The 12,444-nt window shown below is 67.6% G+C and overlaps 2 protein-coding genes across 5 annotated transcripts in view; both read left to right on the top strand.

The window, feature by feature from the left end:
* Positions 1-384: 384 nt before the first annotated feature.
* On the top strand, positions 385-11,956 carry ADAM8 (ADAM metallopeptidase domain 8). Of its 4 annotated transcripts, none has more exons than XM_040254737.1 (25): positions 385-569; positions 1,585-1,688; positions 2,546-2,622; positions 2,718-2,796; positions 2,883-2,959; positions 3,090-3,273; positions 3,609-3,668; positions 3,749-3,817; positions 4,096-4,265; positions 4,384-4,465; positions 4,809-4,957; positions 5,201-5,378; positions 5,616-5,705; positions 5,788-5,977; positions 6,065-6,146; positions 6,448-6,610; positions 7,032-7,109; positions 7,589-7,673; positions 8,398-8,512; positions 8,938-9,115; positions 9,282-9,287; positions 9,486-9,563; positions 9,715-9,765; positions 11,039-11,116; positions 11,476-11,956. In XM_040254737.1, the coding sequence occupies exons 1-25, from the start codon at positions 524-526 to the stop codon at positions 11,524-11,526; spliced, it is 2,520 nt and encodes an 839-aa protein (XP_040110671.1). In that variant the 5' UTR covers positions 385-523; the 3' UTR covers positions 11,527-11,956. The 4 variants fall into 4 exon arrangements, with proteins under 4 accessions (XP_040110671.1, XP_040110673.1, XP_040110670.1 ...); XM_040254739.1 differs by having other exon boundaries at positions 9,712-9,765; positions 11,480-11,956; XM_040254736.1 differs by having other exon boundaries at positions 9,712-9,765.
* Positions 11,957-12,079: 123 nt separating this feature from the next.
* The window catches only part of LOC120873661, a 6,736-nt gene continuing 6,371 nt past the window's right edge, over positions 12,080-12,444 (top strand). The window contains exon 1 of the mRNA XM_040254459.1: positions 12,080-12,441. Coding sequence (XP_040110393.1) covers positions 12,080-12,441 — 362 coding nt within the window. The remainder of the gene's footprint in view (positions 12,442-12,444) is intronic.

The following is a 12,444-nucleotide window of genomic DNA, read 5'->3' as shown; positions in this document are numbered from 1 at the left end:
GCCCAGGGGCTGCTGGGGCTTTCTGTTCCCAGGAAGCTGGAGGGATGCCCCCCACCACCACCGAGAGACCCCCCATACACACACACACAGCCCTTCCGTCAGTTAACTCCACCATCCCAGCAGGCCCTCGGCAGCTCCGGCCTGTCCCTCACCCGCCTGGAGGACGCAGTGTTGCAGGACGGCCCGTGTTAGCCCGACCACCCGCCAGTTCTGCTCACATTTAGGAAACTTCCCTGTGCTGAGCACCGGCCATGGTCGCTGACCCGGGAGCCTCAGGGGACTAGGGAGACCTGGGAGGCGGTGGGGGCCCCGCCCCTCCCGGCACCCGAGGCGCTGATTGGCCGCGGCGCGGGGGCTGGTCGCTGCGGGTGGGGCGCGCGGGAAGGAGCCTGACTCGAGCGCAAGACGAACCCCTGCGGGCGCAGCCGTGACGGTACCTGCTCTCGCCGCCCTTCCCGGACCCCGGATCCCAGCGCTCGGACCCCGAAGGCCGACGCGCACCCACGCCCACCGGACCCCCGCCATGCGCGGCCTCGGGCTGCTGCTGTTCGCCGCGCTGGGGCTGCGGGGTGAGGAGCGGGTCCCGCGCTGCCTGCGCCGCCGCCCGGCCCGCGGCTCCCCGCGCGGGACTCTGGGCTCGTCTCGGGGAGTCGGCCAGTCAGCGGGGAAGCCCGGGCGGTGGACGCAGGGAACCTGCAAAAGGGAACCGTGTGGGTAAACGACCAGCTGGGCGTTTCCTGCACTGGAGGGGGGCCTTGCGGGGAAGTTCAGAGTGAAGGGCTGGCTGCCCCCCGCGCCAATCCAGGGCCTGGGGGCGATGGCCCACCTTTGCTGGGACCCCCAGCCTGGCGAGGAAGGGAGGACGAGGAGCAGCGGCCTGGAGCTGGGGGGTCGGGGACACCCCACGGAGTTGCCCGGCAACATGGGGACCTGCCTCTCTCTCGGGGGGGGGGTCTGGCTGTGCTGCTGGCCTTTACCCCTACCCTGGCTCCCAAGAGCTCCATGGGTTCTGGGATGAGGGCACTTCCTAGGCAGGTGCCCTCCCCTCGGCCTCTGTCCTGGAGCTTTGCCAAACGGTCTAACGAGGGACGACCACTAACACTGGCAAGAGGAAGAATCTCAGGGGTGAGGCCAGTGGTCAGCTCTGGGTCTGGGCTGTGTGGCCGGGTACAGGGCAGCTTCTAGCTTCAGGCTGGGTGAGCCCTGCGGAAGAGGGCTCTCGCTCTGCCTTTAGATACCGTCGTGTGATTATGGAGATGAACTGGGCGGGCAGACCTGCTTCCCCCCACCCCCTAGGGCCTGTGTGCATCCTGGCCCCTGAGGGGGCCGGTATCCAGGCCACCCTGGGCTCTGGGTGGCAGCTGGTGAGCTCCTAGACGGGCTGGCGCTGGGCAGCGTCTCTGGGCACCGCCCGGGTGGGGGTCCTGTGGTCTCTTTAAGGCAGGGTCCCCACTCCGGCTGGGGAGCCAGACCTCAGGGTCTGTGGTGATTCCCCGAGAGAAGGGGCCGCGCATGGCAGGCTGGGAAGGGACTCCCGGGGCGGGAAGGTGTGCTGTGCACTGCTGACCCCCCCCCCTCCTGCAGGGGTCGCCCCCGGGGCCGCCCTGCCCCACGTGGAGCAGTACGAGGTGGTGACGCCCCGGCGCCTGGGTGTACCCCGTGCTCGGCGGGCTCTGCCCTCCCGCCTGGTAAGTCTCGGCAGGATGCTGGCCCGGGGGTCCCCCCCACCCACCTCAGAGCCCGTTTCCCACTGAGCAGGGTGATAGCTCCCTGTGTGCCCCGAGATCATAGTAAGGGGGCTGAGGGCCGGGGGCTTCCAGGCCTTTGGGCAGACTCCTGGGAGCTCACCTCCGCCCGAGCAGCCTGCCCCCTGCCCCCAGGCCTCACCTTCTGTCCTGCTCACCCTGGAGGCAGGGCTGCCTCAGGTGGCCCCTGCTGGCGGCTGGCGGCTGGCGCAGTCCCGTCTTCCTTTCTGGAGCCCGCCAGCCAGGGCCCCGCCCCCGTTTCACTCTGAGACGTGGGGTGTTTCCGTGGGCTGGGTCGCTGACACCTCTCTGCTAATACCTCTCCCGGGTGTTGGGGCCGGGCTGGGATTCCCCAGGGCTGCCTGGGGGCATTCCTGACGGGGTACACATTTGCATGTGAGGGTGGAGACAGCCCAGACTTGACCTCTCTGTCCCAGGAGGAGCCGCCCACCGCCCTGGGCCCCTAGCCCCCTCTGCTGGCTCTAAGCACAGGGTCCTGGGGGGTCAGCTGCAGCCTTGGTGGGGGGCGCTGAAGGGGGCAGGGCCTTGCAGGAGCCGGTCCCCTGGAGCAGAGAGGGCGGCCTGGCCCCCTTGTCCTCTGTAGGGGCTGGGGTCCTCCTCCCCCACATGGCCTGGGAGGGGCGTTGTCCTCTCCCCGAGGCCTGAGGCCCAGCTCTGGGTGGAGCTGCCCGCCTGCCCCACGCCCTGGGTACACCCCAAGCCCCCGCTGCCCCTCCAGGTTTGAGGTGGGCGTGGCCGGGCAGGGCCTCACCCTGGACCCCTCCCTGCCCCCTGCCCAGGGCCTGTACCCAGAGAGTGTCAGCTACGTCCTGGGGGCCCGAGGGCACACCTTCACCCTGCACCTTCGGAAGAACAGGTGAGCGCCCGTCTTTCCCCTGTCCCACACCCCGCTTTCTCCAGCCTCTCCTCTGCACCAGGGGCGGCCAGGGCACCACGGTGGCTCTTTTCCAGGGACCTGGTGGGCTCCGGCTACGCGGAGACCTACACGGCCACCAATGGCTCCCAGGTGACAGAGAGGCTGCAGAGGCAGGTAGGCCCCCGTGCTCCTGCCCCGGGCCAGCAGCGGGCGCAGGGAGCTGGGCGCGGGAGTGGGGTCCTCACACCCTCCTCCCGCAGGACCACTGCTTCTACCAGGGCCACGTGGAGGGGCACCCGCACTCGGCCGCCAGCCTCAGCACCTGTGCCGGCCTCAGGTGGGTGCTTCAGGCCAGGCGCCCCTTGCCCTCCAGAGGAGCGAGTGGGGCCCAGGAGGCAGGGGTCTGCCGGAGTGGCAGTGGGCTCCCTGGGGCCACAGGCTCAGAGCCTCGCTCGTCTCTGCCTCAGGGGCTTCTTCCAGGCGGGCCCCGCCGTCCGCCTGATCGAGCCCCTGGCGGGGGCCGGGGAGGAAGGGCCCCACGCCCTGTACCTGGCGCAGCACCTGCAGCAGGAGGCTGGCACCTGTGGCGTCGATGACAGCAGCCTAGAGAGCGTCCTGGGGCCTCGAGTGTCTGCAGCCCTCAGACCCCGGGTGAATGGAGGCCCAACGCTTCTTGCCGCTCTGCTTGGGCCCTTGCGCCCCCAGACTGCTGGCTGCTCAGCGACGGGGGGGGTGGGGTGGGGTGGGGGAGTCAGGGGGTGGGGGGTGGGGATGGGGGTGGGGGGGTTAGGGGGGGTTGGCCTGCATCTGGCTCCGCCCCGAAGCGGCAGAGCCCCCGACCCCCGACCGCTCCCCCATCCCCCAGCGCTGGCGAGGGCCGGGAGCCAGCTCCAGGGCCCGGGAGGGGGTCAGCGTGTGGCGATGGGCTGAGGACAGGAGGGCTGTGGCTAATGACTGACTGGATTCTTGTTACTGCTTCTCAAAAGTGGTCAGAACCCAGAGAGACCCGCTACGTGGAGCTGTTCGTGGTCACGGACAGCACGGAGGTACCTGGGGCGGGGGCGGGGCGCAGGGGGATGGGCGGGGCGGGGCCCCAGGCTGCCGCTGAGGGTCTGCGGTCCTCCAGTTCCAGCGGTTTGGGAGCAGAGAGGCCGTGCGTCAGCGGGTGCTGGAGGTGGTCAACCACGTGGACAAGGTGGGCGCTACTTCTGCCCTGGGGGCTTCCAGCAGTGGCCGCTGGGACCCCTGGGCAGCTCGCGGCCAGCCCGACAGAAACCCCGCTGCACAGGAGGGTTGGGGTGGCGCTGGTAGCGGCCAGGCTGCAGGTAGAGCCGCCCGCCAGGGGAAGGGGGGAGCTGGGACCCTGCCCCAGCCCTCGAGACTCCTCGCATCACAGTGGACACGGCGGGGCCTCAGGCCCTCCGCCAGCCTCACCGCCAAGCCTGACCCTCGCGGTTCCCTGTCCTCTGGCAGCTCTATCAGGAGCTCAATTTCCGCGTGGTGCTCGTGGGCCTGGAGATGTGGAATGGTGGGGACAAGATTCAGGTCAGCTCCCAGCCCGACGCCACACTGGACAACTTCCTGGCCTGGCGGACCCGAGAGCTGGTGGGCCGGCAGGCACACGACAACGTGCAGCTCATCACGTGAGCGAGCGGGGGCGGGGGGAGCGGGGCAGGGGGCCACACCGCCCCCGGGGGGCCGGGGGCCTGGGGCGCGGGCTTCGGGGCGCTGCTCTCCGGCGGACACTGCTCTGCTTCCTAGCGGAGTCGATTTCACCGGGACCACCGTGGGACTGGCCAAGGTGTCTACCATGTGCTCCCAGAACTCAGGGGCTGTAAACCAGGTGCGGGGGTCTGCACGGGTTCGCTGGACAGAGGCTGTAGCCGGCCGCGTGGGGCGGGAGGGCGGTCGCGAGGCCTGGGGCTTGACGCAGAGCACGTGGGGGGGGGCGGGGCACTCAGGTCCGCCGCTCCGCCCCGTGCTGCAGTCTGGCAGGCTGAACGGCACGGATGCTGTTACTGTTATTTGTAATAATATTACCGTATATCTACTATTTGAAGAAGCGATGTTGGCGGGAGCACCGCCAAGCCTCTCAGCCTCCCTGGGGCGGACAGTAGGGGAGGCATGGGCAGTGAGGTGGGGCATGAGACCCAGGAGCAGCCCCAGCCAGCACGGCCCCCCTGCAGGACCACAGTCTGAATCCCATCGGTGTGGCGAGCACCATGGCCCACGAGATGGGTCACAACCTGGGCATGGACCACGACGAGAACGTCGCCGGCTGCTACTGCCCGGTGCCGCGGGAGGGCGGCGGTTGTGTGATGGCGGCCAGCATCGGGTGAGGCTCGGCGGTCCAGCCTGGCCCAGGGCCCCGGGCTGGGGGTGCTGTCAGCACACAGAGCTGGCTCCACCCACCCTCCTGATAACAGGGACTCCCCCCAGCTTCTGGTACCCCAGGGAGCCCCCCTGATAACAAGGACGCCCCCCAGCTCCCACTACCCCAGGGAGCCCTCCTGATAACTGGAAGCCCCCCAGCTCCCAGTACCCCAGGGAGCCCTCCTGATAACTGGATGCCCCCCAGCTCCCAGTACCCCAGGAAGTTCAGTCACTGTAGCCGGGCTGACCTGGAGATGTTCCTGGAGAAGCGCCGCACAGCCTGCCTGGTGGACACCCCAGACCTTGACCGGCTGGTGGGCGGCCCTGTGTGCGGAAACGGGTTCCTGGAGCGCGGGGAGCAGTGTGACTGTGGCCGCCCCGAGGTACAGAGCTGAGCACTGCCACCCTCCGCTGTCTGGGCTCGTGGGCCAAGTTCCCATCTGCAGGCTGGGCGTCGGTTCCTGACCCCTGGGTGCCCTGCACACCTGGCCACACCTCCTGAAACGACCGGCAGGGCTGCTGGGTGGGAAGACTGGGTGCCAGTCTTCCCACGGCAGGGGCAGGGGGCCCGGTGTGAGGCCCACTTGGACCTTTGCTGTCGCCTCCCCCCCCCAACCCAGGACTGTCCGAACCGCTGCTGCAACGCCAGCACCTGCCTGCTGGCCGAGGGGGCCGAGTGCGCCCACGGCGCCTGCTGCTATGAGTGCAGGGTGAGCCTGGGGCCTGGGCTCAGGGCGGCGTGCGTGCTGGGGGCCTCCTGTTCCCATGGTGATCCTGGCCCCCTGGAACCAGGTGAAGCCCGCTGGAGAGCTGTGCCGCCCCGCAAAGGACCAGTGTGACCTTGGTGAGCACTGTGATGGCCGGTGGCCCGCGTGCCCTGAGGATGCCTTCCGGGAGAACGGCACGCCCTGCCCAGGGGGCTACTGCTACAACGGGGCCTGCCCGACGCTGGCCCAGCGCTGCCAGGACTTGTGGGGGCCAGGTGAGCGGGGCACAGCTGCAGGACCGTCAGGGAGGTGAGGGTGGCAGCGGGTCCCGAGCTGGAGGACTGACCCACCCCTGCCTGCAGGCTCGCGAGTGGCAGTGGAGACTTGCTTCCGCTACAGCATCTCCGAAGGCTGCGGGGCCGGGGTCCCCTTGCAGGCCGGCAGGTGAGCGTCCCTTGTGGCCCAACTCCCCTGGGGCCGGGGCCCGGGATGTCCCCCTCCCTGGGGCCACAAGAAGGTCCTCTGCACAAAGGAGTCTGGGGCTGAGTCGGGGCCTCTTGGATGGTGGGGGGAGGGGGGGCCGCCCTGCCCTGTGGGACCCTCGGCCCAAGCCCTTGTAGGAAGGCTGGCCCTGGGGCTGAGGTGTGGAGGCCTGTGGCCGCCTGGGGCCTCGGAGCTCCTGGCGCGCTGAGCCTGGAGCAGGAAGCCCCACAGAGCAGCCCCATGCTCGTCCCTCTGTCCCCAGGGTCAACAAGTGCGGCACTCTCTTCTGTGAGGGGGGGCTGGACCCCCCGGAAGGCCGACAATGCATCCTCACCACCCCCTCAGGCGTTTGCCGGGCTGTCGTCCAGGATGGCAGCCCTGTGTATGAGCTGGTGCCCAAGGGCACCAAGTGTGGCGAGGAGCAGGTGGGTCGGACACGCCTCCCGGTCAGGCCGCTGGGCTCGGGGCAAGCTTGCAGGGCCCAGAGCAGGGCCGTGGCAGCTGCTGGAGCGCTCTGCCCCGGGTAGAAAGTCAGAAGGTGCACGGGGCTGTGGGAGAAGCCCCCGCAGTGAACGGGTTTAAAGACGGTCTGCGAGCCCTGGGGGTGGGCAGGGGGCTCCTCTGGCCCTGGTGGTCGCAGACAGCTGGCTGGGCGCAGTCCTTCCCCACGGCTGAGGTTGGGCAGCAGATGACCTGCAGGCGGGGCTGTCGAGAGGGTGGGGGCTGTGGCCTGTCCCCCCAGAGCCCAGATGCAAGGTGGGGGGCAGCTCTGGCTGACGGTGGAGACTGGGTGCTTCAAGCAGGGGTCTAGACTGGCCGTCTCAGGAGACCCCCGCTGTCCTCCAGGTTTGCTGGGACGGCTTCTGTCGGGACCTCCACGTGTACAGGTCCAGGAACTGCTCTGCCCGATGCAACAGCCACGGGGTAAGTGGGCCCAGGGTGCAGCCCGCCAGCAGCCCCCTGGCCTTGAAACGTGCTGGCCACACTTGCCCCCCGCCTTGCCCCGAGACAGACAGAGGGCCGAGGCTGGCGCCCTGGGGCCGTCAGGAGCTGCCGGGCCCTCCCGTGGCGGGGACTGTCGGGGATCTCCCGGGTTTCAGAGCCGGTGGACACATGGGCAGAATAGTCAGGTGTGAAGCATCCGGTTCTGAGGTCTGACACTGGGAAGGCCTGGGCCCCAGGGCTGTGCCCTCCTGCACCCCCTCCTGGGGAGGAAAGCCCACCGCCACGCCACCCTGCCCCCCGCGGCGATGCCTGCTTTGCTCAGAAAGCCCCGCAGTGTCTGGGAGGGCTGCAGCTCTCGGCACCTGTGACGAAACCCTGGTGGCGGCGGTCCTCTGTCGGGGGCCCCGGGCAGCGCAGTGCGCGGGGTCCCGAGGCCCTGACGCCCGGCTGTCCCCCAGGAGTGCGACCACAAGGACCGGTGCCACTGCTACCCGGGCTGGGCCCCGCCCCACTGTGCAGAGCCGCTGTCCGACCCGCACGCAGGTAGGCTGGGCGGGCCGCGTCTGCTCACACACTCTCAAGCCTGACGGGGTCTGGTCGCGGGTCCTGCCTCTCCTCAGACCACCTGGGCAGGGCTGAGAGGAGGCCGTGTGCCCCTGAATTGTGACGGGCCTGTGGAAGGTTGCGGCCTCGCAGCCTGACCGCACGGGTCCAGGGTGGCCCTCCCCGAGAAGGGAGGCCTGTCCCAGAAGGAGGGCTGCAGGCAGCACGGGCCGCTCCTTGCTGGGTCCTTAACCCACGCTGAGCCCAGGACACTGGCCTCCCAGCCCCACACTATCCCCCGCTGAACACAAGGACGTGCACAGCACTGCGGCCCCCGGGGCCTGGCCCGACCACGCCTGCATCACTAGGGCCGAGGGCCACCCGCCACCGAGCCCCCACCCGAGGGCCGCCCACTAAGTCCCCGACCGAGGCCACCCGCCAAGCCCCCCCAACCAGGCCGCCCGCCACCAAGCCCCCGACTGGTCCCCCGGGACCCCGGAGCACTGGTGTCAGGCACCAGGTCTCAGAGCTTCAGGGCCTGGGCTTTGGGGGGGTGTGGTCAGGATTCGGGCTGTTGGCTTCCCCAAGGAGGTGGTCCCCTTCTCGCCCCTCCTCAGCTCCGGGCTGGCCTGGCCAGGGCTGAGTTGCCGGCGGGCCCTCCTGGTCCCTGCTGCCTCGAGCCAGTTCCAGCCCTGGTAATGCCTGGCCTTCTGCGCCCCCACAGCTCCTGGGAGCCTCCGAACGCGTGTGCTGGTGGGCGTGGGCGCCCTGGTGGTGCTGGCGCTGATCCTGGCGGGCGTGCTCATCTACCGCAAGGCCCGGAGCCCGGTCCGAAGGAGGTGGGGGTGCTGTGCTCTGGGCTCATAGGACGTCAGCGTGTGCAGGGCCAGTCACCTGCTCGCGCTGTTGTGGGGGCGACCCCGTGGTGGGGGCCCCGCCGTGGGCCCCTGCCTTCTGCCGCGGGAGCAGGTTGGGCTGTGGGGACAGGTTGGTGACGAGGAAGCTCAGAGAAGGCCGCACCGGCCCACTGCCCAGGGGTGACACTTCACTCAGCCCGCTGTGTGGGGACGTCGGCCCGTGCTGGCTGCAGCAGGACACGCCTGCTGGTGGCCTCCAAGCCCCCTGCCCTGGGCCTGGCCCGACCCCGAGGGGCGGCTGCAGCTGAGCGGTCTGGGGCCAGGCCAGGGTCCCCACGCACAGGATCCTCAATTCTCTGGGCTGAATCCTGAGGCCAGGACACACTGACCCATCTTATTTCTCCTAGGAATGTGGCACCCAAGACAGCCATGGGGCTCTCCAACCCCCTGTTTCACGAAGGGCTCAGCAAGCCTGCGAAAGGCGGGGCTCAGGCTCCCCCCGGGGCCTCCCCAGAGCCGGCCCCGCCCTCCCAGCCCCCCAAGCCCACAGCTTCCTCGGTGACCCCTAAGCGACCACCCCCTGCTGTAAGCGCCAGCCATCCCAACAGACTCCAGGCCACCCCCGAATCTCAGGTTCATGAGGCTCAGAGTGGCCCCCGTGACCCCCTTTTGGAGGCCATACCAAGGCTCCAGGACGAGGGGTCTGAAGAGCTGCCTGAGCCGGGGGTGAAATTGAGCCTGAGGCTCAAAGCCTCCACAGCGCCCATCCCAGGATGGTCCCAGGATGGTCCCAGGATGGTCCCAGGATGGTCGGGAGGCGCAGAGGCTGCCAGCACCTCCCTGTGACCCCAGGGCTGGGGGAGGGGCCAGAACCTTGGGTCCTCAGTGGGGGGGGGGGCAGCTCTGAGCCAGGCCTCTCTGGGTGCGGTTGCCCTGGGAGACCCAAGCTCACGCCCGTTCCCTCCAGCCTCCAGCCGCCATGGCCAGACCACCGTCCCCGCTTCCTGTGTATCCCCAGCAGGCCCCAGGCCAGGTGAGCCGGGAGGGGCACATTGCGGGCCCCGGGGGAGGAGGGTCTGTGGCTGCACTTGGTGAGCCAGGCGCCCAGTCTGGAAGCCCAGCGAGGACATGAAGAACACCCAGGGGACCTGGGGGTTCTGACTAGTCCTCCCCACTCCCAGCAGCTCAGACCTGCTCCTCCTGCCAAGCCCCTTCCGGTGCTGAAGCCAAAGCAGGTGAGAGGGCCATGGGGAGGAGCCCAGGGGCGCCGTGGGCTCCACCTCCCTTCTTTCAAGGCTTCTGCGGTTTGGGAAAAGTCTCTCCCAAACGTGAGTCACTGGCGCCCCAGCAGGCCCCCTGCCTTGGGGCGCGTGTGGGAGGCCCTTCTACCCACCGTGAGGTCCAGCTCTGGTGGGTCGCCTCCATTGCTGGGAGCACTAGTGAGGTTCCTACACACCCCTGGACACACTCTCACCTCCCCGCAGGCAGGGGCTCCCCTGCTCTGACAGACGGTGAGGCCTGAACCAGGCTCTCTGCCCACTCCTGGGGCGGGGCTCCGCCCACCAGGCGTCCTGTGGGCCCATGTCAGCCTGTCCGTCCCGGTGGTGTGGAGTCATCACTGGTTGCAGTAGTGTCTGTGGGGACGCGAATCACTGTTAGAGCCCTCTTCCCTTTGTGGTTAAAGCTTGGAGGTGTTTGGAGAGACGCCAGCCTACTTCTTCCTCGAGCTAACCCACGGGGCCTCTGATGGTGGGTCTCGCCCAGGACAACCGTTACTGCAGCGTTTAGTCAATGAAGATTCCCTATTTCTCTTTTCAACTTTTTATGTTGAGTTAAATTTAGAGTTACAGTAAAGTTACAAGAAAAAGTCTTTAAATAAAGTTTTAGGAGGGGTTTTGACAGGCCAAACAGGGACGGGGGTTGGGCAAACAGATTTCCGGCCCAGGAAGCAGAGGCAGCCAGGGACCTGTGCTAGAGAAGAGAATGCAGGCCGCCCCGGGCCCTCAGCCCCCAGCCCCACTCAGCAGGGCCCTCTGGGTGCTGGGCCGCACCCCACCCTGGCCTGGGCTGAGCAGGGCTCCTGCCAGAGACCTTCCTTCCCCACCCCAGCCAAGGTTGCCCCTGGAAAGGTGGAATGCAAACAAACGCACATTTTAGTGGTGAATCCTTGGTTTTAGACCTTCCAAAGACCCACATTCTGGCAATTTAAGAGCTTTTCCTGGGTAGTGTTGGGGTGGGGTGAGGCAGGGAGTTGAGGGAGGGGGCAGGATGGTGAGGTGGCCCGACAGGCCCAGGAATGGGGGCCCTGCCACGCTTGGGTTTCATTCAAAGGCGATACCAGGCAGGGCAGGGACCGTGTTGAGGGTAATTTTCTGTAGAGAGAGCTCAGCCCAGAGAAGCCTGCAGGCCAGTCTGGGGCCAAGCACAGCACCCAGGGAACTTCCTAGAAGTGCTGGGCAGACAGCGCCCGGGCACCGCCAGCCATCAGCTGTGTCTCCGTCCTCCCAGGTCATCAAGCCGACCTGTGCTCCCCCGATGCCACCCGTCAAGCCTGGAGCGAGAGGGGCCCAGCCTGGACCCACTCAGGTGAGGCCCTCACTGCCAGATTAGGACCCACCAGGTGGGGCAGAGCTCGCTCGCTTCCCCACGAGAGGCCATAACCTCTGCTCTGTACTCTGTCAAAGGACTTTTCAATGCTTACTGCTTCTTCCGGCTGCTAACGTCTTTTTCTGCACTGGTGTAAGCGCGGAAGTCTCCTGCTTCTGGCTGGAGAATAGACTCTTGATGAAGCGTCAGCTGTTAATATCCAGGCTGTCGCCACTCTGAGCAGTCACGGTTTTGGATGAAATGAGGATCCAAATTTTGAGAAAAGTAAAAGGAAGTTAATTCAGTTGGGCTCTTGGTAGCAGATGGCCTTTACTATCAGTTTTTTTTCCTTCCCCAAGGGAGCTGGCGACCCGAAGGTTGCTCTGAAACCCCCTGTCCAGAGGAGGTGATGGGGCCCAAGCTCCAAGCACCGAGGGGCATCCGTGCACCTGTCTGGATGTTGCGTGGGTCTGTGACCTTGCCAGCAGCAGCAGCAGCAGATGCAGCCGCCTGGCCCCAGGCCCTCCACCCCCCTCAGGGCCTGAGTCCTCTCTGAACTGTCCTAAAGGAAGCGCTGGCTCCTAAGGGCCAAGATGCTCTTCCGTGTCTCAAGGTCACAGCCTCGGGCCTCTGGACCCGGGACTCCCTGCCTGGGCCCAGGACTCCCAGCTAGGCCGTCGGCTGCTGTCCTGACCTGGGGAAGGAGGCTGGGGGAGGCCAGCCCCTCCTCAACCACGTGTGTCTTCAGACGGCCACTGGTGTCTTATCTGGGTCCCTGAAAACGGCGCACATTCAGCAGGGCTCAAAAGTTTAATAAAATGTTTATATTTTACGATTAAATTATTGATTAAGTTTTACATGACCGCAAGTTTTTACTAGATCAGTGTAAAGTACTGCACGCGAAACAGCGTGGAATTTAATTTATAAGACCTGACTTCAGCGCTTGTTGAGACAGAAGTGTGAATGTTGCTCAGTCGTGTCCGACGCTGCGGCCCCTGCACGGCAGCGCGCCGGGCCGCCCGGCCCTTCACCGTCGCGGGGACCCCCCACCCCCCAGCCTCACCGCGCCGGGTCTGGCTTCCCCTCCCCAGCCCGAGCCTCCGGCGGGCACCCGGCGTGGCCGCGCCCTCACCTGCGCGCCCCGCCCTTCCGGCCCCGCCCGGAATTCCGGTCCCACAGGCGCTTCCGGCGCCGTCTCCCGGCAACGGCCTGCAGGGGGCCGCCGCGCCGGGCGCCGGCTTGCTGGCCGCCGCCGGGCCGCGCCCCCCGGCCCCGCCGCCGCTGCCGCCCGGCGCCCTCCGCGGTCTCTACGCCTGGCTGGACGCGCT

Source organism: Oryx dammah, unplaced genomic scaffold, assembly GCF_014754425.2.
Source record: "Oryx dammah isolate SB20612 unplaced genomic scaffold, SCBI_Odam_1.1 HiC_scaffold_14, whole genome shotgun sequence".
Taxonomy (NCBI): domain Eukaryota; kingdom Metazoa; phylum Chordata; class Mammalia; order Artiodactyla; family Bovidae; genus Oryx; species Oryx dammah.
This window is presented reverse-complemented; position numbering and strand designations above follow the sequence as displayed.

Coding starts and splice junctions, on each gene's coding strand:
- ADAM8 (XM_040254736.1), top strand. CDS start 524: ATGCGCGGCCTCGGGCTGCTGCTGTTCGCCGCGCTGGGGCTGCGGG. Junction 2,797..2,882: donor CAGAGAGGCTGCAGAGGCAG/GTAGGCCCCCGT, acceptor CTCCTCCCGCAG/GACCACTGCTTCTACCAGGG. Junction 3,818..4,095: donor TGGTCAACCACGTGGACAAG/GTGGGCGCTACT, acceptor GTCCTCTGGCAG/CTCTATCAGGAGCTCAATTT.